At 36.7% G+C, this 27,597-nt stretch overlaps 3 protein-coding genes across 6 annotated transcripts in view; 1 reads left to right on the top strand and 2 right to left on the bottom strand.

Annotated features, from left to right (window-relative positions):
- Positions 1–979: 979 nt before the first annotated feature.
- Positions 980–14,655, bottom strand: LOC131793327 (protein tyrosine phosphatase domain-containing protein 1-like). 2 transcript variants are annotated; one of them, XM_059110730.2, is made up of 15 exons: positions 14,164–14,655; positions 12,801–12,881; positions 12,206–12,324; positions 10,897–10,918; positions 9,889–9,967; positions 8,934–8,961; positions 8,198–8,259; positions 7,560–7,585; positions 6,629–6,718; positions 5,979–6,078; positions 4,917–5,552; positions 3,689–3,787; positions 3,407–3,487; positions 2,799–2,843; positions 980–1,845 (listed from the first exon to the last, which is right to left on the bottom strand). In XM_059110730.2, the coding sequence occupies exons 1-15, from the start codon at positions 14,409–14,411 to the stop codon at positions 1,582–1,584; spliced, it is 1,980 nt and encodes a 659-aa protein (XP_058966713.1). In that variant the 5' UTR covers positions 14,412–14,655; the 3' UTR covers positions 980–1,581. The 2 variants fall into 2 exon arrangements, with proteins under 2 accessions (XP_058966713.1, XP_058966715.1); XM_059110732.2 differs by having other exon boundaries at positions 14,052–14,170.
- LOC131793330 (transmembrane protein 53-like) lies at positions 14,546–17,084 on the top strand. Its single transcript, XM_059110736.2, has 2 exons — positions 14,546–14,629; positions 15,498–17,084. The coding sequence occupies exons 1-2, from the start codon at positions 14,593–14,595 to the stop codon at positions 16,412–16,414; spliced, it is 954 nt and encodes a 317-aa protein (XP_058966719.1). The 5' UTR covers positions 14,546–14,592; the 3' UTR covers positions 16,415–17,084.
- A 4,917-nt stretch (positions 17,085–22,001) lies between these two features.
- Positions 22,002–27,597, bottom strand: part of LOC131793329 (phosphopentomutase-like) — a 28,849-nt gene continuing 23,253 nt past the window's right edge. For all 3 annotated transcript variants that reach the window (XM_059110733.2, XM_059110735.2, XM_059110734.2), the window contains 4 exons: positions 26,641–26,740; positions 25,254–25,340; positions 24,311–24,444; positions 22,002–22,499 (listed from right to left, as the gene is read on the bottom strand). In XM_059110733.2, the coding sequence (XP_058966716.2) occupies positions 22,394–22,499; positions 24,311–24,444; positions 25,254–25,340; positions 26,641–26,740 (427 nt within the window). In that variant the 3' untranslated portion in view covers positions 22,002–22,393. The remainder of the gene's footprint in view (positions 22,500–24,310; positions 24,445–25,253; positions 25,341–26,640; positions 26,741–27,597) is intronic.

Genomic DNA, 27,597 nt, shown 5'->3' with positions numbered 1-27,597 from the left:
AATCAAGTTTAGTAATTGATCCATAAAAAATTGTATGAGTGCATGCAATGTAACCAGACGAGGGTCACGGAGCGAATTAACTTTGCAACACACAACACAAAATAGCACAATGAAACAGTTAGTCATCCTTATCTAGGGCTTGTGTCACGAGTTATTTCTTAAGTTCCAACTGAGGTAGCCCTTTTATTCAAAAATACATCATCTGTCACCATCTTCGGCCGACGTTCTAGTGAACAAAGCAACAAAATCCAAGATGAAATACATCATCCTTTAAATGCAATGCAGAGCGCCTCTAGAAATTCGAGACGTATTCAAAGCCACTGACCAACAAAATCGTAAATACGAATTCTCAAAATTCAAACTTTTCGCCATATTTTCCCAACTGTGAATTTCTTTCAATATCCGCATGGTAATATAGTTACTAGAACTCTCCCGAAGGAAAAGGGAGCTCCTAATCTCAATTCCCTTTTGATATTTTTAAAATACTTCCGTTAAGACATTGCACTATAATTCACGTAATGTCCATTTAAGTATAGCGATAATTTAGAGACCACTTCCAAACACTGAAAACCAACGGGGGAATATCCTCGGAATTGCCGTTTTGTAGTGAGAATATTGTTTATTGGAGCATTCGCACTTGCTTGTGAAGCTGTCCTGATCGACTTATGTCAGTCCTTCGCCTGTGGGGTACAAGGCTAAGCAAGTTACTTTTGGAATAAGTCGAGGTTTCCGACTTTGTGTTTTCTGTTTGATTTTGATTTCTCATCACAAGCTCTTATCCTTTGGTGTTGCACGAAAAACCGGTCTCCGCTTTTTCCTTCAAATTCGAGTTCGACGGGTGACTTACACTTACTATGATTGTCTATTGTCTATTATATATTATATTTTAGAAATGATACAGATTTGAAAGAAAACCCTGCGTAAGGTTTCGAAAATTGTCCGTTTACGATGGAGGCAAATGAAATCTAGGAAAACATCATTCCAATGCAAAAGTTTGCAGTTTAACTTTATTGGTTTTAAGAGACTGACAAATATCGATGCTGGGCGCTGGCAGAGGTTCGATTAAGAATTTTAAAAGAACACATCGCGTGAGGTAACTGCGAACGCGTACCGGGAAGTCGAATTTAACCACGCGATACCCCACACTAACCAGGAAGCTCTGAATCATTACACGTATCACTTTGGTTCACAATAATTCTTGTACTCTTACGGATCCAGAGCCTTAATGACAGATCTCGATGTACAGGGTATTTTTTTAGGTAGCATTCATCACGGCAATTAAACTTATGAAATATGAGAGAGGCGAACGATACCTTTGTCCCCTATGTCGGTAAAGAAGCTACGTCAAGGTTTGTGCTTCTTACCTTAAGGTTTTCAAATAAGACGTTTTCAATCTGTTTAGATCTAAGCCATTCCAACCCATCCTCGCATCTCTCGAGTTTATCCTCATCTCTTAGGTGTTACTCTATTCTAGCGAAGTTAAATTTTCAGTTTTCCTTCTTTCGAAAGATCATTCCGCACGACGCGGTAAATGATTTAATAAATAGTGACTAAGTTTCTGTCATTATAATATTATCCCCTTTAAAGGCTTTGCAGAGTATTCACCACATGTCTTAGGAAAAAAAGCACTCTGCATGATCTTGAACGTATCTCAGATTCTGAAGAAACATCAAGCCTCTGTAACTCGTTTGCACCTTGATTAGGAGACGATTCTGCCTCAGCATGTTCTTGAACTTTAGACATGTAAGCACTTGCTGATGTTAAGGACAACTCCTTGTTGTGGGTAAGAATCATGGCTATGTTACGTAGGACACGATCACCAAGTTCATTTGGTAACGGCTGCAACTGGAGAAATACAATTTGAATTGTTCGTGTTAAACAGAGATCACGTGAATCTCTAATTGACTTAAATTTTACCGTCTTACACTCCATGTAACACTACTAATAGGAATACAAGCATCCAATCGACTGCAAGCAGATTATAGTAGGACAAATACGTAATCTAAAGTTTTATACTAAATTAGGTGGAGCACTATTTCCTCAGCTATTCTTTCATCAAAATTTAACACATTATAATCGAACATTAATCAGCTAAGCACCACAGTAGCACGGATAAAAAATTTAAAGGTAAGCCCACGTCGCCAACATAAAACAGTAATAAATTGCTAGGTAGATTTTCACTCGGGGGTTTTTCCCTCGATACAGATCTGTTCTTCTACGTTAGAAACGCCACTGTTCTTCACAACTGTAGGTATAATTCGAAATATTACGAAAAAATTAAAAAAGAAAAAAAGGACAACAGCAAAAAAATAGGAATGCGGAGTTCTTAATTGTTGCCTAGGACAAGGTTTCTCCTCTTTGTTAGCAGATTGCTTCAGTTGACTCACAATTAATCTTTTGGGAACAGAGCAAGCCTATTTTTCATCTTTGGTTATCATCATTTTTTTTCATAATTTTTTTTCTGTTTTTAACAGATGTTGAGACATGTAGTTGATCTCATCAGTGTATTAAGCCTTGCAGCTAGTGCTGGAACGCGAAAAATTGCACAGATGCCCATATTTTACGTGCTCCTACCTCCTCAATTTCTTTTTTCTTTTTTTTCAATTTACAGATTACTTTATCTCGATAAGTAAATTGTATTCACAAATGATAACCTGAGTTACCGAACAGCAGTTTTCCGGTTACGAGTGCTTTTAGGGAAAATGCTCTGTGTTTTTTTGACAGGTTCTAGTTATGATCCATGATAAGAGCACTGTTAATAACCATTGGGGGTAACCTTTGGTAACTTTTCATCCTACCTTACACATGGTAGTAACGAGGCATTCTAAAGTGTCTCTTGTACCCTAAAAAAGAAACAAAGCATACAATAATAATAACACAAGAAAACAAGAACATCACTAAAAGTGCTAAAAACTAGCAATGCCAACAAAAACCGCTCAGCAGGCCTCTTGACTCCGTATTTGCAGATTCTCTTAACCTCTAGAAGATTGCCTTTTATTGTATTCAAGGTTCTACTAAGGAGGCTACACTGCTGATTCTTCCTTGGGGACCTGTTAATGTAACTGTGACAAAAGGAAGTGAACTCTTCTTGCTACCATTCCCTGGAATCTAGTTGATAATTTGGGACTACATCACAGGGCATTCCGAACTCAGAGTAAGGTTTTTTGTTGTTGCGTTAACCGTCCCTGAATTGAAGCGAGTCTTGTGTATGAACAATTTTCGAAAGTTAGATTGCTCTTTGGTATCTTGAAAGGCGGTGAGTAGTTAACTTTTATGTACACTTTTCGTTGGCGTTCGTGGAAATAAATGGTCAATTATGGTTTTTAGAACAAAAATCTCTTTTACGTCTGTCAAAATGGAACATGCGGGAGTCAAAGTAAATGAGGCCTGATGACTTTTCTCTTACTCGGTCAAGTTTCTTCACTACTCCTATGGGATCATCATATTGTTCCAGTAGTGACACCTCTTTCTCGCCCAGGACTGGTTCCTGTAAGAAAATACTGGGTAAGTGACATACATTGCTATAACAAAGAAAATTAAAACATATGACCCCTTTAATAGATAAAAACATTTTTTTTTTATTCAATAGATACCAATTCAACTGGCTGATCACAACGGACCATAATTTAACATTGCGCTTTTTAAACAAGACTTTATGGGATAAACAAGGATTCGTAGAAATACTCACCACCAAACTACCTAACCAGGCCCATAAAAGACGAGTTAGAACCCACGGATCACTTTCAGTAAGAACTTCTTCCCAACAATCGAAGCTGTTAAGTTTCCTCTACATTAGAAAGTCAAGAAATATTAATGTATCACTAACAGGAATCCCGTAGCGCATGTTTTCCACTGTAGTTGTTTCTATTAATGATGATATCAGTGATAATGATGATGATAACAGCAATAATGATAGTGTACATAGTAATAATCATATTAATAGTAATAACAGTAATGATGAGATTTCTAAATAATAATTATAACACCTATCAGCTCGTCGTGTTGTCGTAAATGTCCCCTTTTCCTTTACTTAAGACAACCAATAGATTTCTAGATATGAATTGGCTTCATCATTGTCTGTTGCAAACTTTAGGGAGACTGGAGTAATTCTTTGATAAGAGAATAACAATGAAGAAATGTAAAATGGTTTCCGTGTTTACATAGCCTGATGTAAACACGCGGGAGGTTGGGAGAACACGAGATAAGCGTAGGAAACCACGACGCGAAGCGGAGTGGTTTCCAGCTTATCGAGTGGTTCTCCCAACCTCCTAAGTGTTTACATCAGGCTATGTAAACACGTAAACCATTTTACATTTCTTTTATAAAATAACTAATGAAAGAGGAACGAAAACCGTGTTTACATACGCTCATGTAAAATGGTTTTATGGCCAATCAGAGCGCACGCACTATTTGAATTATTTCATAAAAAATTATAACGAGGCAATTTTTATTATTCACCTTGAGGAACACTGCGGGAAATAACTCCCGCGAAACGCGTTCTTATTCTCGTTCACTACGATCATTTCTTTGAATTTAATGATGTATCTGTAATTTCTATCTTGTTTCAAAATTACTACTACTTTAAAAAAAAGGATCGCTTTCAAAATCCTTCAGCGAAGAAGTCTTACCCCGTAAATTTTTTTGTGCAGGTAAAGTTGTAGTGACACATTACAAACCCCCAAAAATGTATGTTTCCCCTTAGAACTGTGGAGTGATAGTTTAAAGATGCATTCCGACGAATGGTCAATGGGACAAATTTCAATCGCGTTACTTCTCAGCTTCTCACACAGATTTCGGAGGTACATCATTTCTCCAACACTTCATTATTTCAACGATGCTTTTTTAGCAGACGTAACTCCGTCACTATGACTATAATCCTAATTGCAGGTAACCTTAATAAATATGGATTTATGTACCTTAATTCTCTCTGTTCGACTATGAACAGTACTATCAACACAGGCACTAGATGCCATAGACTTTGCCACTTGTATTCTGTCTGTTTCTGATATAGGCGTCGCACTTTCCTTCAATGAATTACGATCACTGTTGACTTCTGGTCCACCTCTATCGTTATCGGTGGCTTCGAGGCTTTGACTGGGCCTTATTCGTTTTCCTTTCTTGTTTTTTTGTCTTTTTGGCACATTTAGTGGCTCTAATTGCACACGATTGGGTCTTCCTTCACCTGGAAGAACTACAGTTAGTTCTGAACCACGTCTACTCGGGTTTGTTACATCTGAATGTCTCAACGTTTTTCCTTCGCCGTTACTAAAAGTATCATCTACAAATGCATCACAACTCTCTGCACGATAGATGCAAGAACCCTCAAATAAAGGAAGACTGGAATCTACGTAAGGGTTATGCCTCAATGAGTCAGCTACATCACTAGAAAGTGAACCTTCAATGGTCTCTCTGTCAAGGTCCCTAGTGGTGAAACTATCATCCACTTGAGAAGAAACGGCTTTAGCGTCCTGTGAGAATTTCCAGGTTAGGGGAGCGTCTTCTTTTTTAACCCCTGCCAATTCTAGCAGTCGCCTGCAGCAAATGTACACCACCTTGCAAAAAAATAAAATATATACAAATAACTACATTTTGCTATTTGTGTGATTGCTCTAATTGTATTAAAATTTTAATGAGGTCCAACAATAGAATGGGTTTAAATATCCGTAAATAAAAAAAAAAAACAAGGTAAAATACTAAAAGCTTACCAATGAAACATCAACCTTTATTTCAGTGTAATTAGCCTTGATCAGAAGAATATAAACTCGAAGAGTTTTAATTCCCCTAGACAACGTTTAACTACAAACTGAGTTTAGCTAGCCCACCAATTTCAAGGAACGTTCAAAGTAAATGGCTCCAAATCAGGAAGAAAATGCTTATTGGCTAGTCTAGTGTACCGACTGACTCAAGTTTTGCAACATTCCTAATGCTTAGAGGTAATATGTTTGTGAGTTGAGAAGCCTTACGTGTACATTTCTAACCTTTGGAACATGTTTAAGGACTCTATCCTCCTCACCATGCAAAACCAGTCTCTGACGTTTGAGGTATTGTTGTAATGTAAATGGCTTTGCACTGGGAGCACTGGAAGAAAAAATTACGAGCAACCATATTTACACTGGGAGTCCTCCTGAGGTGGTTTAATTTTACCTTGTGCTATTTATTTGCAACATATTTTGACGCGGATTGACGATAAAAAGCTTGTTCATTTGTTCCCTGAGAGTACTTACAGCCCCATTTTGTTTCTGATTGTTTCTAGTGACTCTCATTCTTCAAGGGAAAAAAAACTTTGCAAAAAGTGGAATCGTAACAATGAAATGAATTTAAGCAACAAAAACAACAACAACGATGATGAACATCATGATTATGGTCAAATAAACGATAACAATTACAACAATAACCACCATAACCAATAAGGAAAGCGTTTTGAGCCTCCTAAACAAAGGAAGGCCGGGTAAAAGAGGAAAGCAGATGTTGCTTAGTACACTTCCGTTCTAGCAAGAAATAAGGAGTGCTGTATTTCAAATCCATTAATAATCTCCACTGCACACCTTACGTTACTACACTGTTGAACAAAAAGTGCCATGCACTCTTCAGATCAAACCAAATTTATAATTATTTTGAGTTAACGTACCAACATGGAAAGACCACCCAAAGATGGTTTAGGAAGTTCGTGAAATCAATAACACACTGTATCTGGCCTCGTGTCTGCACAGCTTTGGGTCTACATGATAGGTATAGCATGAAATTTATAAGATAACATCGCGGAAAGAGGAAGCTCTGTTTGTAGGGACGGCAAAACTTCATCTGGGTCTCATTTGAACTTCACTCAACCACTTGTGATGAAATTAGTGATAAATGATGCTTCTTAGAAAATTTAACAACAACTCAAAAAATAACCTATGTCATGTTATAATCAATTATGGTAACTGCTAGAAAGAAAATAACCCTATATGTGTTATTGACAAAGCGTGGCTGGATATTCGCCTGGTTCTTTTTTTTATGGACCAGGAAAAATTCGAGGCTAATATCCAGTCATCTTCACTAAATAAACCTGGTCAATATATGATATATGAAGAACCAAATTTTGCTTCATAAAAATCAAGAATGACTGGTTTGTTTTCGAGCGCAGCGGAAAAAGGCCAACTTTGATGGGCGCATACCCGTTTTTCATTTGACATATTGAAAAATAAGTTGACTTAATAAGTCTAGTGAACGTTTTCTAAAAATTTCCCACAAAAAAAAAATTAAGTCCTTAATCGGGAGTGGCACTAATTTCTCGTCTCGTTTTCCGTGAAATAAAACCTTTTCATATCACTTTGTTTTTGAATTTTTTTATTTTCCGGTTCTTTTAGCACAATAACTCCTAAAAATCGTTTATGTTTTCTTTGTTTTGACCGTCTTTTGTCGTTTTTTTGCGACTCCATTGACGAAATTGTCCAAAAATTACGAACTTTCTAATTCCGCTCCACATAATTTTTCCCTTGCATCAAAGCGGGCAATCGCTCGCGTAGCCAATCAGAACCCACGACTCGCTATCAAATATCAAATTTAATGTATTTTACCTGTTTGACCGTACTTTGTGAATTGCCTACAGAAAAAGGAAATTGATTTAAGGCTAATATCAAAATGCTACCACTTTCACTCCATTTAACTCTAAGCATTTCCCCTATTATTTCATATTTTCCTGTTTTTACTCTCCAGCTTAATCACACCGTCTACAAAAATGAATAATTTTACCTTGTCAAATCATAGTGATAGTAACGATATTTACATACGTTCTTGAAACGCTATTAAAGGCACTTTAAAAAAAATCTTTAGTTATCAACTTATATCTTGATGAAACCTACTGGTTTGTCTGAGGCTCCTCTACCACTGATCTCAGTGACTCTAAAGCATGTATTTCTACAGTATGGTCGTATTTTAAATGTCAACAACTGGAAAATTGCCATTGAAAGTGGTCACCCATGAATAATATTTATAATAATTTGTCTTAGTATCAATGATGTATGTCAGAGAAATAGGCCTACATGTATATGAATTTTATTTATAGAAAGTTGAGCTGAGCTGAATAAAAAAAACATCTAAATGGTCACTTTTAGTACTTGAATTTCAGCTTAGAATTAATGGGAAAACATCTAAATACTTTAGTTCTTTCTGTGGGTGAGCATGGCTCCACACTCCTCTATCAATAATAACACACCTCCTCTGCCTCAATTCTATCAGAATATACAAGGTAGCAAGCAATGAGTACTCCTGTTCTGCCTGTAGAAATATTAATAGAGTTACCTCATTACACCTAAACCTTTCTCTTGTATATGTCAATTGACCTTATGATATTGATCCCAAAAATTTCCTTACTTCCTTAAACCTCTGGTCAGAGGTTTTACAATGGGGGGGGGGGGGGGAATATCAAGTCCATTTGTTAAGAGTGCAATATATTTCAGCAATATAAGGATTTCCACGTTGCTTTGTTTAAATATTTGGTTCTCTTTGTTTCGATGTGCAGTACACATGTCCCTTGTTTCAAGGAAAAAAGTTTGCCTTGGTAAAATTTGTGTTTGGCCTCTACAAAAAGACATTCTTCACAATTTTCATTCTGTTGAAGAAAAAATGTGTTGGCTATCCCTCTCACTCACTTATGGAGCTTTCATTTAATAAAACGTAATTAAAAACATTTTTCTCTAACAGTAGGTTCTGTCTCATAAGCAAGCAGTTTTGGTGAAATTTTCAGTTTTTGACTGGATACAGAAAAGTTCTAAGGCTCTAAAATTCTTAAGTTCTATAGTTAAGGTTGCATCTTTTAAACACTGGCATCCTCTAACATGTAACTCAAAATGCATGTACTGTATCCATTATTTTATCTATCTATATTCTCACTATATGATTAAAATCAGAATGTACATCTTTAAGAAACAGTCTAAAGGTATGTTACCAACCCAGTCCAGCATGACAATGAATTGCAACCTGAAATTTCAAATAAAAAAAGAGAAAAAAAATCCAACCACAATCAATCAAATTTGGAGAAGATTATTTACAAATACCTCATGTCTTTTACAAGTGTAACTAAGGACAAGAGGCCTCAAAACTTGGATTACTTAACATTTCAAAGCAATGGTACTACAACAACTTGCTGCTAAGTTGTGATTGTTACAACTGGCATCTACTCCTAGTGCACAATTTTACATGAACAAGGCTTAACTGAAATACCCATATATACAGGTACATGTATCTTTCAGTATGAAACCATGATAAATAGGCTTAAAGATGGGAGATTCCTCTTTTGATCACACAGTACATTAAACATATGGTATCTAAGCCTATTTTTTTTACCTAATTAAATAATTATGCAACTTTTTTTGTTTCTTTCAGTGGTCACAGGAAACATAAAAACTATCCTACAAAAACAAGACTTTGCTCAAATAATATGCAATCCATTTTCTTTGAAATGATGTGATAATTGTTCGAAATGTTATTTGAAACTTCTTAAAATCGACAGACAGCTGTTTTATCTCAAAGAAAGAGTGTAGAAGCTCTGTGTCAAAGCACACAATTTGCACAACCCTTTTTGGTAAGCTAACCAGTAAAGTATAGAAAGGACACCAACCACTTGTGAACCATTCCAAAACCAACACTGAGTTTTCTACAGTTTGTTTTAATCAGAATTATTTTTGAACACAATTTTGGTCATGCATTGCAAGAATATCAATGATATTAGATTGTAGTATAACAAACTGTTGTAGTGACATAGTGAGCTTTTTTTATAGTTTGCCACTTGAATGTTCACAGTGGTGTAACAAAAAGCTTAAGAGAATCTGAGGTGTAAATGGATGCGTGAAGTAAGGTATTAACTTGTATTGGTATTAAGTTAAGGTTCTGAGGTGAATAGCCCACCTTTCCTTCCTTAAGAGCAAATGACATAACCTTCACCATGTCCAAAATAGACTCAAGTGATCGAACACCATAGTCATTCCTGTAAATGAACAATGATTAGGTGACTCCAGTAAATCTGTACCCACAAAACAGAGGGGCATCATGTCACAAAGTGTAATAACTGATACAAAATGTAAGGGTTGAGCAAAAGGTAATCCTAAAAAGTATAAAACTGTTTTCAGCAGCCAACAAGAATTTTTTTAAAAGATTTACTGAAATACTGGGTTAAGAGGATCAAGGCCATTTTTTTTGGCTGCACTTTTCAAGTGAGTGGAGGCCAAAGTGAGGCAAGTGCTAGGAGAAGGTGAAAGATGAGGATGTACAGAATGCACAACATTTCCCTTGCTCTTTGGTCTCCAGCCACCACCAACATCAGTCTTTCCCATTCAAAGTGTTGAAAACTGTTTATAGTTCTTTTATGATTTTGATGTTATTTCCTAATCATAGGCTTTCTCACAAATTTGCAAAATGTTTGCAGGCTTGTTCAAAACCTCTGATCTGGCTCTGAGTTTAGGGTTGTAAAAATCAGTCAAAAAGCTGTGGAACTAAAATAGCCAAAATAACTCATGGCCACCCCAGTATCACAATGGAGAAAATGCCCGTTCTTCTGGCTAACCAAAAACATTTAAAGTATGCTGGCAAGAAATAACAGTTAGCAGATATTTTTCCCTTGTTTTGCATTCATATTTCTAACATATTTGGGCTAGATGGAGGGCTCCTCAGAGAGCTTGGTCCAATAAACAAAAACCAAATGTGACCATGTGATGACCAAATGATGTTACAACCAAATTGGATAGCTGTCTTTACAAATAAATGCCAGAAAGTGTGAACAATGGTCTACATGTCTTGCCCCTCATGCTTACCTCACATGTCTCTAGGCAACACCTGTTGCACAAGGTACATTTAGCTTGTATATTTTTTAATTACATGTGGACTAGTTATCAATAAAGTATAAAAGACAACACTCACCATCCAAAATTGTAGAAGAAAACTTGTTTTCAAAATGAGAGCCATAAGGAAAATAATAAATCAGCCAATGTTAATAATTATTAGCTATTTCAAATAAAAAAATCATAATTAACTATTCTAAAATTTGAGGTGTTAATTTATCTGTCATCTCAATAAGTTTTCATGAGTTAAATCACATCAATGTATGCATTAAGTGTCACTGCACCTCAACTTTTGGTGTTAGTGACCACAACATAAAAATATGTTATAATTGTCTGCCAAACTTAGCAGCATCAGCAAACAGCATCACAAACTACTTTTCACAGAGTTCCAAAGTCACATCAGAATAATAAATAAAATGAGTAGTTCAATCAGACAAAGTGAAAAGGCACTGTAAAAGTTTTACCAGACTGCTGTACAATGAAATACACTACCACTGATGCAACCTGGGTGCAAGCCAAGCTCTGTTGTGTTTATCAAATACATTTACATAATTATTCTTAACACAACAAAGGTTAATTTCTTACATTTCAGAATCAAATCACTATATACATGTATGGATTAAAAGCTCTATCTAATTAAAACCTTTCAGAATAATAGCCATAGGAAATTTGAGAGAATATTTCACAGAGTGGGTATACATGTAAGGTGACAAAGTCCCCTTGATGTTTTTAGACTTTTGTAAAGTGTTCCACCTTTGCTTATTTATTTATGATGCTTGCCTCCGTAGAAAAACATGGTTCTTAGTTTCTGTTCCTTGGTTTTAATGCTTCATTATGAAGAATTAACATATTTCAAAAACATGTTTTTTTTGTGAGACTGTAGGCTTAGGGTGCTTATCACTTAGAAATAGGTGAGTTTTCCATCAATGAACTACATTCACACATTTCAATATTGCAATGATACCATGGGTTTCATTGGATCATTTTCTCTACAACTTAAGGTATCACAGAAGGAAAATTAGTGTTTTCATTTAAACTGAGATAGCAAGAAAATTATGTGCACTATCACTGTAAAAGTATACCTTTACTTAAAGCTTAGTAAACACTGATTTCAGATATATAATTTAATTTACTACTAAATAGAATGGTTGCCTATTCTTTCACACTGAGAGGTTTAACAAAATAAGTTTAATTATATACAAAAGAATTTTAATCATCACGTTTCTTCTTGGTTATTACAATGTGATCGGCACATACTTTACTGAAAAAGGGCGTCTGAGATTTGTATTTTAACGCCTTGTTATTTTCAAAGCTAAAATAGTGACACTACAGGAATGTGTCAAGAGAAAACAGGATTCATTAACTGAATAAGTGGGAGCAGTACATACTGTCATCTTTCATGAAGTCTTCTGGATCATAAGAAAAGCCACTAACAGGATCAATACCAAAGCCACAACTGACATGTTCTCCTGGATGCTGAAGGTTTATCAATGATTTAATTCCCATCCTTTTTGGAGAAAGCATACAAATCAAATGATAAAGTGCACCTACTACGAAACTGTCAATACACACTTGTATAGAAAATGTCTCTCATCATATACAAAACAGATAGGAATACTACCATGGAAAGGAAATCAAATTGTGTGAACTGAGTGAAAATCTCCATCAGAGTCACATTAACAATTTTCCATTAATTTTTTCAGTCTAGTCGGTTGGTATTGCTATGGGGATTCTGCTGTAACCAAATAGTTCATAATAAAAAAGGAGAACCACAAAAATTATTTTAATTTCAATTAAACAAATTAGACGTTTAATACAAGTTTATTTTAAAAAATGTAAATTTGCCCTTCACTTTTCTTAAAACAAATTTACCTATTTTAAACTTTACATTTCCATTTCCATGAAACCATAAATATTTGTATAGTTGCATTGTACATGTACATGTGCTGTGATATTTGCAAAAGTTAAATATATATGCTGTACCTGGAAAACTGTTCGATGACAGCATATGTCCTCATAACTTCAGTAGATGGACGAGCAGTGGCTAAAATGTCTGGAGTTACCCTGTAAAAGAGTATGACAAATAGCATACAAAATAAATCACTGTGAGAACAACAATGGAAGAAAAGGGTATCAGTGGAATTAAATTTCTTCTGCATAAAATTGAAAATTAAGGGTACATGATTTCTAAGTAAAATTTATATACTTTGGGCTAAATTAGGATTACTCTACAGTAATCTCATTTGTATGTTGCAATTAGAAAATTGTTGTAAGCTAGTTCAGAGTAGAGACTGTATTCACATGCAACATAACCATTAACTCTAAACAGTCATGTAACCATGACCCTTACTAACAAATTATGACAAAAATTATTGCCAGAGCCAGAAGCAAAGATCCAAACCATTACAAGACCAAATGAATAAAGGGGGTTAGTTTCAAAAGAAACTTTGGTGCTGCATTGGTAGGAGAGTATAACAAGGTAATTTAGCATTATCAACTGAGTTGATAACATAAATTGGCCACTGTAGAGAATTTAAATGCTGACGTTTTGAGTGTTAGCCCTTCATGAGAGAGCTAAGGAAGGGTTAACACTAAAAACGCCAGCTTTTTAACTCTTTACAGTGGCCAATTTACTCTATAAATGCAGTTGATAACACAAAATTACCCCATTACAAGGCCAGTTTTCAGGGCCTCCATATGCTTCACAACTGAGTCAATCTATGTGTGATTGCTCTGACGAATAATGCTCAAAAATCAGCTTCGAAACTGTCAACTGAGAGTTGATAATTCCAAATTATCCTATGTGTGATTTCGTTTGTTTATTCTTTGTACAACTCCAGGGGGTATCTTTGGAAATTATGAACATCCTTGGAAGACTTTGAGTGATGAGAAAAGACATCCGCAGAAAATATCGTGCCTTTGAGTCAAAGAAAGCCCTGTACATTTAGATCTGCCTCAGAATATCAAAGGTCGACCACTTGGAGGGGCTGATGACGAAATCAATGACTTATGACACTTGAGAATTCTAGAGCTGCATAGATTATTTTCCACCGTCCAATAGAAAATTACTCATCTTGACGATTACCATAAATTCAAATCGATAAATATTTCATGAGAAGATACTATCTTGCCTTGAATGTAAAGACCTTTTTATAACAGAAATATACCCATTTACATATTTAGACCCTAACTGCACTCTCAACTATATTTCCTCACAGCTATAAGCATACTCACGGTGCCTGTAACAAGTCGTTATTAGTCTACAAGTTGTTCTCAGCGATCCCATACTTCACCAAAAAAATAGATCTTCACTCTTTCAGCTTAACTAGTAACAGTTAAAGCTTACCACGAGGAATAGAGTCCTTGAATCGCCATTTCTTCGCTTCTAAACTTGGCAGGGTTTTCATACTTGCACTGTTTTCCGCCGCAAAACATTGAACACTGTAAAGCACCCGGTGCAACGTGCCGAAAGTGCTCCGAAATACGCGAATATTTTGGCCTAGCATCCTTCTTTGGAAGATCAGAGTTGTTTAAAGTCCATTTTACTTTTCCAGAAGAATTAGCTTCGCCCGTATCCATCACATGTTTACTCATAAAAGGCTAGACAGAGTGATAACACAAATCTTGTGCTATATTACATTGTCATGTTCCGGCTGTGCTCCATCAGTTACTAAGGTAACTGAGAAAGATACCAGCTCAAGGCGAAACTTCGACCGCGCATGCTTAAACTACTGACTAATTGAAGCAACAACAGACGAACTTTCGTAACTTTGAGATGAAATTCACCTCGAGGTTTGAGGCTTTTGGTCGGGGTAAGCACTTTTTGAAATACATACTAGGATGTAATAAAATTTTGTTAACAAGGTTAATATATAATGGAAGTTTCGATCAAATATAACCTTCTTGTGAATAGCGTTTAGATGTAAGTATTGTTCACAGCCATGATGATTATGAACCCTAAAGTAAGCATTAAAAATTCGTAAGCTTGCGCGAGAGGTCGTATTTTTCCTTTATAATTGGTCTTCCAGTTTTATCAATATGCTAGACTTAGAAGATCAATAATTTTTTTTGGAAAAAAGTGTCGTGTTGCTGGCGTGATATTGATGCTGTCAAAATCACAAAAAAGATTCAATTTTGCTGTGCCGTAGCACACAGAGTAGGGAGTCATATTTGACTATATTTCCAAATAGACGCACCCAACTAGTTGACTGACTGTCAATACTGGTGATTACACCATACACTTATAATCCTCACTAATTCTATTGTGGCAATGGTCAACTCAAAAGCTTTGGCCACTCCTCCCTTTCTTTCGCATTTCTTAGGCATTTTTTGTTCATGAAGTGAAAGTTATATAACTGAAATAGGTGTAAATAAATGTAATCAAATCGGGAAATTGTCATCCTAAAGGGGAGGACCCCTGTGGCATTTGTGGGCAGCTGACTTTTTGGAAGAGCCTTTGGTGAAAATTCCCATCCTAAGCCATGAAAAATGAGTATACTCAAATCAAATTCCCTCTCCTTGGACAAACAATATTGATTTAAGCATTAGAGGAACAATTGATACACATTTTGAAAATATTCTGAAGGAAATTGTGTGATCAAAGCTACTGTTCCATTGTCTGTTATCGTATGGTTTTGTGTAGTTATTACCGAACTAAAACTTATTGTGTTAACATTTTAGAGTTGATCGGACAAAGAATTTTCAGTTATGGGACCTTCTCCAAGGCTAGAGGAGTACTGAACCATCTGGCTGGTGTCAGTGAAAACAAAGTGCGTGGAGTGCAATCCTGTGGATCCCCAAATTTATCTTCTGGTAAGTTTGGAGCAGTAATAACGAAAACAACAGCATCAGCCCAAGATACTCCAGTTACAGTAATCCTTGGATGGAATAGCTCCAGAGGAAAACATCTTAAAAAGTACAGCAAGATATTTGAAGACAAGTCCTTTGACACCATCTGTGTTCCAGCAAAACCAGTCAACACATTTCTTAGACCAGGAACCAAGGTTAAAACAATTGGTCTTTACATTTTGGATCTTTTGGTTGACCTTAACTGTCAAAAGAGGCCTGTGTTCCTCTATGCATTCAGCAATGGTGGCTGTGCTTTGTTTTTTCATATTATGGAAGTCCTCTCATATCCAACTACAGCATACTATCGGGCAGTACCAGTTGTTGGGACAATCTTTGATAGCTGTCCCATTAATCCAGACATTAAAAGTTTGCAAGCCACAAGAGAGAGTGTTACTGACATGATCAAAAATCCAATCATGAAAGCAGCATTATGGTACAGCATGACTGTCTTTATTCCTCCTGTTATCTACTTAAATGGCACTGTGAAACGTTTCATGTCAGGTATGATAGAATCTCCACTTCTATGCCCACAGTTGATTTTGTACTCAAAGACAGACAAGTTTGCTCCATACCAGGACATTGATTCCTATATTCAAGCAAGGAGACACAAGGGCATTCACGTTACATCCAAATGCTGGAACAGCTCAGAACATGTTAATCATTACAGAGAACATACTGACGAGTACTTACAGGAACTTAATGCTTTCACTGATTTTTGCTTAACTTCATACCATGATCAGAAAAAGTGAATTTTCATCATTAGGTAAATCACACCCAATAGTAGCCAACACAGTGATTTCTCAAGTTTCCTTTCAGTATCCGACATGAAGTTGGCTTGCGGGTGGCCCCAAAAAATAGAGTAACTATGTTTGAAATGTGGGGTTTTCAATTGCTTAAATATTGACTATACAATGAATGCATTTTAATAATTATTATTATCCTTGGTATTAAAGTTCTCTGGGGTGAGTTACAATGTTAGTTACCATATTTTAACATCCTACTGGCAAGATGATGTAGGCATGCTTAGTGCCCTGCTCTGCTCTGGAGCTATGCAGGTATGAAGGTCACATTGTGATTTCTTTGGGTTGCTAAAAAATGTGCAAGAGACAAGTCACCTGAAATGAGTTAACACCTGAGGTTGGGTTAGGATTTTTGCAATTAATTTCTCTGAGGCCTTTGATTCCATGAACCACTTTATTTGATAAGTTTTTAAAAGTTTTTTACCAATCCTTGCATTGTGAAGTGATGCAACCATCTTTTAAGAAAAAACTCTATAAAGTCTACAAAGCTCGGTATGAAGTGAACTTCTCATCAGAAAAACAGCTTCATAACTCTACTTAAAACTTTAAAGGTCATTGAATGGAAAAATCGCTGAAACACTTTCTCATCGGAACAAATTAAAATACTTCACTATCAGAATCAACAGAGTCATGTACAATGAGGAGGGTGACAGTATTAACAAATGGTAAAACTGTAGCGCCACCGTACACAGTTGACTCCTACAGGACTTTCAGTCCCTCTACACGACTCCAATCAAAACATACGGAGTCATACGGTAACGAGGGTGGAAGTAATACAAAGTAAGTCTTGGTGTAAAATAACTTTGATTTGTAGCCAAGCAACTTTTGATTTGTGGCGAAACGACTTCGACATGAAGCTAAATGACTTTGTAGTGAAAAAAAAACATCAAGTTACAACAGCTGATACTTTTAGCTGGCGGGCAACTTTTCTGAAATTTCTTGATAGTGTCCTTATCACAGCCTACTCAACCTACTGGTCGCCTTACACCGAGGCTCTCGGTGGTCTGCACGGGGATATAGCTTCGACAGTTGAAAGTTTATTTGTTTTCCAATTTGACGGTCAACGGTTAAATTTCAGTGCCTGTGATGGTTGACATTCACTGGAGGATATATTTCTATGCGTTAAAATTCATATTAAGTTTCTCTGTTTTTATTGTTATCATTATTATTTTGAATAATGAATTTTACTTCAGTATCTCGCACACTTATCAGAGTCTTTTTCATTGGATTACTATGTTAGTATCTTGCACACCTTTAGCATCCTATTTCATTGGATTTTTACGTTAATTTCTCGCGCACTTTTACGATTCTCCTTCGTTGAATTGTTGCCCTAGTATCTCGCACACTTTTAGGATTCTCCTTTATTCGAAAGTTGCGTTTGTACCTTGTGCATTTTAGGATTGACCTATATTCGATATAATAGTATAATAGTATCTCCTAAACTTGTAGAATTCTCTTTCATTCGATTGTAACATTAGTGTCTCACACATTGGAATGTAAAGTTAATATCTCCCCCCCCTTTTTAGGAATCTCTTTCATTGCATTGTTTCCTTGGTATCTCGAGCACATTTAACATTCTCTTTCATTAGATTGTTAAGTTGGTATTTCACGCATTTTTAGGATACTCTTTCATTTAAAAGTTACGTTGATATCTAGCGCATTTTAAGATTGACTAACATTCGATTGTGGTTAGTGTCTTGTGCACTTTTAGGATTTTCTTTCGTGTGATTTTTACGTTAGTATCCCGCGCAACGCGTCATGTGCGCGCACTTGTCTCGCATTTTGCCAAGTTAACTGTTTGTTTTTTATGAAAACGTACAACTGATATCTAGTTTCTTTCTCAAATTCTGTCATAGTTTTGATTAATTGGTAACAGGACTTCGTGTCGTCCAATTCTGTCTGTAATCATAATCGTGATTGACAAATCGGGCTCCCGCCTCGCGGTCGTCTGATTTGATTGGACTCCACTCGGTCCTATTACCATTATGAATCAAAACTGTAACAAAAACCTCGAAAGTGATTGTTAATCACCTGCCCAATTTCCAATGGAAGCATCTTGCACACTGGTATTCTCTTTTATTAGGTTTTTACGTTAGGATCTCGGGCATCTTAGAATTGACTCGTATTCCATTGTCATGTTTGTATCTCGGGCACTTTTAGGATTCTTCCTCGTTACATTGTAATATCATCATCTCACACACTTTTATTCTCTTTCACTGGATTGTTACAATACTACCTCGCGGAATTTTAAGATTCTCTTTCATTCGATTGTCTCGGGCACTTTAGGATTCTCTTAGAATGTTACGTTATGTTCCTGCGCGCTAGGATACTCCTTCATTCGAGAATTACTTTCTTATCTCATGCGCTTTAGGATTGCGTTACATTACATTGTTGCGTTTGTAGCGCGTGCACTTTTATGATTGACTTACAATCGATTAGTACGTTTGAATCTCGCGCACTTTTAAGATACTGCGTCATTTGATTGTTACGTTAACATCTCGGGCACTTTTAGGATTCTCTTTCGTGCGATTTTTACGTCAGTATCCTGCGCAACTTTTGGATTCTTCATTAGTATCTCATGCTCTTTTAGGATTCTCTTTCATTCGAAAGTTACGTGAGTATCTCGTCCAATCCAAGATTGACTTAGAATTAGAATTTTCTCTTATTCGATCGAAATGGATGCATCACGCGCACTTTTACAGTAAGTACCTCGCGTATTTTAACAAATCTCTTTCATCCGATTTTTACGTTAATATCTCTTTCACTTTAAGTATTTCTTTTCATTCTAGTTTTTCGTAAGTATCTCACGCACTTTTAGGATACTCCTTTATTCGAAAGTTACGTTAGTATCTCGTGCAAACTAGGATTGACTAAGAATTAAAATTTTCTTTTATTCGATTAAAACGGATACATCACGCGCTTTTTTGTAGGATTCTCTTTCATCCGATTTTAACGTTGATATCTCTCGAACTTCTACCATTCTCTTTTATTCAATTGTTACGTTAGTATCTCGTGCACTTTTAGGATTGACTTACGCATGATTGTTATGTTAGTATCTCGTGCACTTTCAGGATTGACTTACACATGATTGTTATGTAAGTATCTCGTGCACTTTCAGGATTCTTTTACATTGAATTGTTACTCTAGTATCTCGCGGAATTTTAAGATTCTCTCTCGTTCGATTGTTACGCTAGGATTTCGGGCACTTTTAGGATTATCTTCCTTTGGATTGTGGCTTTAGCATCTCCTAGACGCGCAGTGTGCACATTTGAGAATCTCTTTCTTTGGAGTGTTACGTTAGGATCTTGCGCACTATTTGGATACTCCTTCATTCAGAAGTTACGTTAGTATCTCGTGCACGTTTATGACTGGCGTACATTCGATTACTATGTTGGTATCTCTTGATCTTTTAAGACTCTTTTCCATCCAATTGTTTCATTAGTATCTCACGCAAATTCATAATTTATTCGATTGTTACATTCGTATCCTACGCACTTTTAGGATTCTCGTTCATTGGATTGTTGCGCTTGTATCTTACGCACTCTTAGGGTTCTCTTTCACCCAACTGCTACGTTAGTGTCTCGCACACTGTTATGATTCTTATTTATTCGATTAAAAAGTTAGTCTTTCGCTTACTTTTAGCATATTAGATATAGAACAAAGATAAAAACGTCGTTGATCGACAGGGAATTATAAGTATGCTGGCGAAAAATCCAAATAAGGAGTTATCGGATCAAAGCAATCGACAGCTTTCAGGAGACTGGACATGATCTAAGCGCGATCTCAGTTGTGAGCGTGTGCAAAGACAAGTCATAAATAAAGTCACCTATTTTCAACTATTTATCGTTTTTGATGGCTGAAGGTTAAACTTTGAGTCCTTGACGGCCCGAGGTCTGTCGCTGTCTTCGTGAAACCCCTGTATCAGTGCTCGCACAGAATGGAGCAATTAATAAGTAAAGCGAGGTTAAATATATTTTTAACTGAATCCTGTTGTTTTGCCGATTGTCTCTACGCCACTTACGGCAAGATTATTTACCCATATTAACTTGATACAACGTAGCATTTTATTTTAACGATCTAATGACTTTTAGCAAAAATTTGTAGTTTGACTAAAGCTCTGAGGAGTTTGCTTTGAGCTCCAGCCCCGTTCTAAATTAATCTGTGATAGTTCCCACTTGTGATTAAATTGAAGAGGAAATAATGTGGAGAATGTACATGCAAAGTATTTCTGTGAAAAATATAAATATTAGAACGTCTAGCAGCGATGCATTCGCCTTCTGAGGGGTGGGCCTTTATTTTACGAAGAACCCACATAGCCGCTAGTTTTGCAGCTAGTTCCTTCTATCCCCACGGTACATTTTGCTAAAAGAAGCCCAGAGATATATGAAGAAAAGAGCGTTCTTCACCGGACTGAAAAAAAAAAATTACAAATTGTCGTTATTCTTCGAATACAGTCAAATCCTTGTTGAAGTGCCTTGGCCCTCTATCGCTTTAGTATCCCGAAACGCTCAAAATTTCCAGGGAGAGACAAGGTTTGGAAACGAAAATCGGTTGATTGAGAATTACTCGACCCAACAATATAAAGGGAAACTTTCGTCATAAAACGGTTTTCTTTAAAGTTCTCATCTCAGTGTGACCTTTCATTCCATAGGCTTAAAGGAACAATAAACCAACGTAGAATTTATGAGGCGAAGGAAGGTTATTACCGAGTTTTAAGAATAGCCTCTGAAAACTCCAATTAAAAATGCGCCTTATTGCTTTTACAACTGCAAAATGATTTGGTCTTTTCTTCATTAGTTTATCAAATTTCGAACGATCAGAGCACTCAAAGTAACTTACAGCTTTCCCTTTTCTTCCGATCACAGGAAATTAAAACAGAATTTCGTTGAAAGGTAACCGTAACCAGAGAGACGCGTAGTTACTCGATTCATTCTGCGCAAGGAATTGACAGCCGGACTTCTCACTAGAGGGGCAACTGCAGAGGGGGACTTATTTAAGGGCACTTGTAATATACTTCTATGCTTATTCTTATGCTACTTAAAGTGGCTCCTACATGCGCCCTAACGTGAGAAAACGAGGACACCAAGTTGTAACCGAGATGTCACGATATTTGAAAATCTGCGAATTTTCTGACCCACTTTGAAAGTACATTGTTCATCCACCAGAAGCCCTTCATTATCCTGAATTTAAAGCAAAAATGTTTTTTTCCTCTAAGGTTGTCTAATTGTTTCCGAAATTAACTTCATCAACTTGAGATGTTGTGTCATGCTTCTTTCGCGAATGGTATTTGCCAAAACCGGAAAAAGAAAACGTTTAGGCTAGCTAACATATTTACTAAAATTATCCAGAGGCAGCATATTTTGAAACACGAGACAGCACACTGAAAAAGGATAGAAAAAGTAGCATAAATCGTTGTTACATATAACTATAAATCTATTCATCTCTAAATTAAAGAAACATCAATTCTTTTTGTGATAGTGAGATGTATAATACAGAACGTTCATGACTGAGGTGGATGTAAGTTAGCCTTTCGCGGTTCATTTTAAATGGTTTAATAAAAACAAATAACAATATATCAGCAATAAATTTCTTTCATCAGCACTCAGTGAAAATCACACGATCAACATCAGTACCGGGGGTGGATCCAGGATTTTTTTCAGTGGAGGGGGGGGGGACTTTAAAACACCAAAGCCTAAATAAGCCAAGAAATACTGCAAGACAAGTGAACATTATATACTTGATACTGCGTAATAACATAAGACCCTGTCTTTGCAAGAATTGTGGTTAAAGACAAGTGGTAAAAGAAATCCACAGGTCTAATAAGAAGCGGGGGTCTGGACCCCCGAGCCCTCTCTGCCTGGATCCGCCTCTGAATATATTATCGGATTCATATCTTCTTCAACGTTTAAAAGAGAAATGTAGTAGTTTTCAGTCTTGCTTGGGAATGAGGTTGTTTACATCAGGCCGTAACCATTCTTGAACGATTGTGTTAACGATGTTCAGAAGAGTTTCATTGGCTGTTGGAATGTCCACACTAAAAGAAAGGAAGAAAGTGCGCGTCAAACACACAGAACACCATGATATGAAGTGCGCCACACCTTCTCTACTGTTTCAACGAATTACTTCAAGTAACTCATGGAAAACCACATCATAGAACACGGGTTAATTGTGCTACAGAAAGTTCCTTGGCAACCTCAGCCATAATACCAGTTAAGTGTGCATACTGAGATTTTATGACTGAAAGGGCGCGAAATAACTTTTCCTTCGCAAGATGATGAAAGCAGCCGCGAGGCAACAAAAAAGGTATCTTGTGTTTCAATTATGGAGAAAACGGAACACCGAATCACGAGCTATGTGTGTTTTAAGACATGCGAGCTGTGAAGGGTTCTTATTCAAGTTTCACTGACAGTAACAAAGTTACAGAGGCTTAAAAGCGATGAAACGAGTTCTCGAGTTAAGGATACTTCGATCCTCCAAACCAACCTCGCTGACTCCAAGTGAAGCTTCCGACTTTTCAAAACTTCCACAATGTTAATGTTGATACACATAATTATTGTTTTAACGCAAGATTTTATGTTCATTCAGCAAAGTTGCAGAAAGTCTAGATAAATAAAGAGGAGAACCAACCGAAGCATGAAGATTTTTAATGTCTTAGTTTCGTACTCGCAAGAGAATGTACTTGTTTTTCTCACAAGATAAAGTTTTGCAATTCTTTGAATGGAACTGTTATTTTTAGATACTGTGAGTGATTTAGGGCTTCTCATTGATAGCTGGCGGGCGCTTTTCAGGTAAAACCGTCAATTTTGAAAAAATGTTGCAAAGTTTATCTGTATTTGGTTTCATCCTGAGTTGTAGATGGTCAACTGCCATCTTTTTTCCCTCCAGCAATCAAATATTTGAATATTTAGGTTCCACCATAGCTTGTCTTTGACGATCTACGACGGCACGCTAACCGGACATAATAAACACATTATTTTGAGGAGAGTCTTTCTGATTTCGCTTAACAGATTATTGGATCGAGTATGTTCTCTTGTTCTTGATTTGTGTCCAACAATTATTTCTTTCTCAAAGAAAATCTATCCGGTAATGTTAAACGACTTTTATTTTCGCAAAGATCAATGTAGAGCGAAATGAAGTGAAAATTCATCGCATTAGTAGCGAAACTTACCCACCTTGCTATCTTGGTAAGAAATTACCCAATACGACCAAGCGCGCTTCCTTGACTCAGTTCGTACAATTCCGCCTACTATACCAACACATACTGTTTTCTTCATCTTTTAATCAATTTCGTATATCTCCTTGTACATGTAGAGACTACTATAATGCTTCTTCGGATTTCTAGCCTCTGGACCCGAAACCTTGCTAAGGCAACAATTAGATGATTCGCTCTCAATTTCTGTAAGTTCTCCGTAGCTTATTTGGTAGAATATTTGAAAGCAAACTTATTTAGAGCTGGCTGAGATCCTAATTACCTTGAGAGACAAGTGTTTGTCATCTTTTTTTTCAAAGGGTTTTGAAAATAGAGAGATCTACCCGATGTCAGTCGCGAAATAAGTGGAATAAGACGTTTTCCTGCCTGATGTTACCTCTGAAACTCGGTGAATATGTAAGTAAACGAGAGATTATGAACACGAGATTTCTGTTGCGTGAAAGAGGATTCGAGTTTTGCCCTCGTCAGTTCATTAAGGAGCTATATTTATGTATAACAAAAACGTCCTACCTACAGTTAGGATCAGCAAGCATCCCTAAGTGGTAAATGATGGTCAATTTTAAGCTTAACCGTCGAATAAAGAAAGACACTAAATATTTATTACGAGCGTGAGACAGTGGAAAACAACCACATACTTTTCTCCCGGCTTGCATGCAAACTCCGTGTAATATTTAATCTTTGGTTCAGTACCACTTGTTCGAAGAGTGGCAACGCATCCATTCTCGAAATAGAATGTGATCATCTGACTTGACTTGCTAACTGGAAGAACCTGGTGAACATAACCATCAAAATAATAGATTAACAACATTTAAAATGTTGCTGATAATCTTGATTGAGTCCTAAATAAATGATGGATCTGTATAACCATATGTTTTTCCGCGAAGTGACAGGTGAACCCTCTCTCTCCTTATACGAGTTCGAGAATTATTGTCATTTGCAATCGGCCGATATTTGGTTTTGTAAACCGCAACTTTGTAACGTCATTTTATAGAGAGTGAAAGGTCGCTAAACAAACGAGAATTCAGCTTGCTAACGCTGAAAAAGTAAACAATCAAAACTGATCATCAGTGAATGAGTACCTGAAACAGAACACGACGGCAACTAAGAGGCGATAAAACAAACGACTATCAAGCAAAATAATAGCTGTACACTTACGGTCTAAAACTTTACATGTATTGTTCACAAGTTGAAGTTCCTTGTTCACATATAGAAGTTGATTGCAAGATCAAAATTTGGGCTTGTTATCACAGTTTACTAGTGAAAGTCCCGTGGATTTCCTCTGCTCAATACAGGTTTCATTATTCAGTTTTCAACCTTAAATTTTAATTACAATCGTAAACGGACATGGACACAGGCTACTAAGAGCGCCGTTTGCATGATGAAAAGCTTATGCTAGGTCAAAAAACTTCATGCAATTAATTTTGTTTCCATAATCGTTACAAACTTTTGAGATTTCTTTGTGAGTAAGGTATCATGAATATGTAATTTTCCTTCTACGAGTGCCAAGTTAAGTTTGAGCACAGGTATCTTTCGATATCGTTCGAGGAATTCTAACCTCAAAGGTCATAAGGTACTCACCGGTTTGTCACCAGGCTTGGTACTATCATATCCAGCAGTTAGATCTCTGATACCAGAGAGTTTATAGGGACCGCAAGTACTGGGGTACTGAAATATTCGTACAACACACGATGTGTTTCAATTACCAGCATAAGATTTCAAACTTATCAAAATATATCAAAAAAAGTTCAATTTGGTTTAAACTGTAATATGAAAAATCGTAAAAAATGTCAAAAAACGCGACAGTAAAACTGTCCCCATTCTAACATCAACTATTCTAGCAGGTACACGTCCCCCCAACTGTCCCCATTCTAACATCTAGTATTCTAACAGGTACACGTCCCCCCAACTGTCCCCATTCTAACATCTAGTATTCTAACAGGTACACGTCCCCCCAACTGTCCCCATTCTAACTTCTAGTATTCTAACAGGTACACGTGACTTCTTGTGGTGGCTGCATTTAGTTTTCCTAGGCTCCAACGGACGCTATTCGTTATTCAGAAAGCTGAAAACCCAGCATTCTCTCTTTGGAGTAAAAAAAATTTAATGTGAGATGAACAAAGGATTGTAATTTGACATTGTAGATAAATAATTTTACAGGAAAATCCCGTTAAAAAGTTTTGGGCAAATTCAACATCCATTTTTTCCCAACTTCAGGGGTTTGTCTTTTCGAGCAAGCCCACGCTGTCGAGTGAATTTCAACAAATGAAAACTCACCGTTTCAAAACTTAGAATGCTGCTAAGTTTACTGTTGATTTATCACCTTGGACATATAACAGTTAACATAATCAGCTCCAACATAAGAAATATATATATTGCCCTTGTTCTACGCTAATGTGCTAAATTTCATAGTATCAACGAGGAACTAAAACTTATGGAGTAAAGACTTTCTATTATAATATTTCTCCTATGACGCTAATTCGAAGGCATGTCAATACATGAAATTTCCCCACATGAAATACTACATAAACAAAACGACATACATCTAGTGTTATGTTGGTCTTAGGGAACGACGGCTAGTTTTTGTCTTTTCCTTTAATTTTGTAAAATGCTGTCTGTGTCGAAGAGGAATCCCATCTGTCACTGTTTATTTTTGTTCACCTACGCGTGCAATATTGGAATATTTCAATGAAATCAACAGTGTCAAATTTTGAGACGGCTACTTTTATCGAAGAAGCGAAACGAGCAGTCAAACAAGATTACGAAAATAACATTCGTACTAAGCAGGAAACTATTGCATTGATCTAGAAAGCATGCAGTCGTAGTTCCTATACGGATGTACGCTTACTTCATAGGTGATTCGATTCTGATTGCCCCTTCGCATGGCGTAACCTTTCCTGATTGACGGGTTTTAAAGGATCATACCAAGGTACAGAAAACAGAGTGTTACTATACACTTACAACTCACCCAAGCATTCTCGAGAGTCCTTATGCGATCAAAGATGGACTTTATTGTTGATGGAGAATAACAAAGGTAGTAAGAGTTGTTAGTCACGTGGACACCATATCTACAACACAAACCAAATACAAGCAATATAGACAGTCACGTTAGAGTCATCAGTCAATCTTAATGATAAGGCACGTTGTTTAAACTGAAGTAAAATTCAATAGCCTGGAAAATGGATATTTCAAATTCGACATATCGTCTTTCATTATAATACACGTAAACTGTTCGAGAGATAAGCGTCTCTTTCTATTCAAGAGATTTTTGCATGCAATTTGTTGATGCATTTGACAGACCAATACATTGTTATGGACAACCCAAAATGCATTCCATCACACACTTTAGGGGCCATACTACAGAACTCAGTCAGTGCTACTTGAGTCCACGTTGTCGCATTCTACTATTGCTTTTAGTTTTGCTAAGCCTGGTATCAGTTTCCGGCCAAGATGTAATCCTAGCCGAAATGTACTTCTCGTAAGAAAACGATGCATGTTTTATCGTGTAATGTCCGCACTCTTCTGGATAATGATTCAAGACTGCAATGCCGAGCGGCCCTCTTAGTGACGACGGTTCATTAATACTACAGAGAAATAGCTGTTCTAATATTCTCCGTGGAGTCAAGTCGGGAGGAGGTCAGTGCGAGTTAACCTTCTGTCGGACAAGCCTTGAACTGGTAGTGCTGAGTTTGCAATCGGCACTCCGATTGCTAAAAAGCAAGAAAAAATTTTATAAGCCACTGGTGAGACTGCCAAGTATCCGTATAATCGGCGCCTTCACCCCAACTATGACCTGCATTGAAGGTGTGATAGGTGGCCTTCTACCAGGATATTGGATAAGAACAACAAAGGAACACCAGGTAAAAACAAGCTCATCATCCTTGGCGATTTGAACGCTCAGGTTGGGTGTGATTGACAAAATGTG

This window comes from Pocillopora verrucosa, chromosome 14, assembly GCF_036669915.1.
Source record: "Pocillopora verrucosa isolate sample1 chromosome 14, ASM3666991v2, whole genome shotgun sequence".
Taxonomy (NCBI): Eukaryota; Metazoa; Cnidaria; class Anthozoa; order Scleractinia; family Pocilloporidae; genus Pocillopora; species Pocillopora verrucosa.
This window is presented reverse-complemented; position numbering and strand designations above follow the sequence as displayed.

What these genes read in the sequence shown, in the direction of transcription:
- LOC131793327 (XM_059110730.2), bottom strand. Translation starts at nt 14,411, where the DNA reads ATGAGTAAACATGTGATGGATACGGGCGAAGCTAATTCTTCTGGAAAA. An exon ending in TGGGTGGTCTTTCCATGTTG is followed by an intron (nt 6,079 to 6,628) that starts GTACGTTAACTC and finishes TTTTTCTTCCAG; the next exon opens with TGCTCCCAGTGCAAAGCCAT. An exon ending in TCGTTACTACCATGTGTAAG is followed by an intron (nt 1,846 to 2,798) that starts GTAGGATGAAAA and finishes GTATTTCTCCAG; the next exon opens with TTGCAGCCGTTACCAAATGA.
- LOC131793330 (XM_059110736.2), top strand. Translation starts at nt 14,593, where the DNA reads ATGAAATTCACCTCGAGGTTTGAGGCTTTTGGTCGGG. An exon ending in GTTTGAGGCTTTTGGTCGGG is followed by an intron (nt 14,630 to 15,497) that starts GTAAGCACTTTT and finishes TTAACATTTTAG; the next exon opens with AGTTGATCGGACAAAGAATT.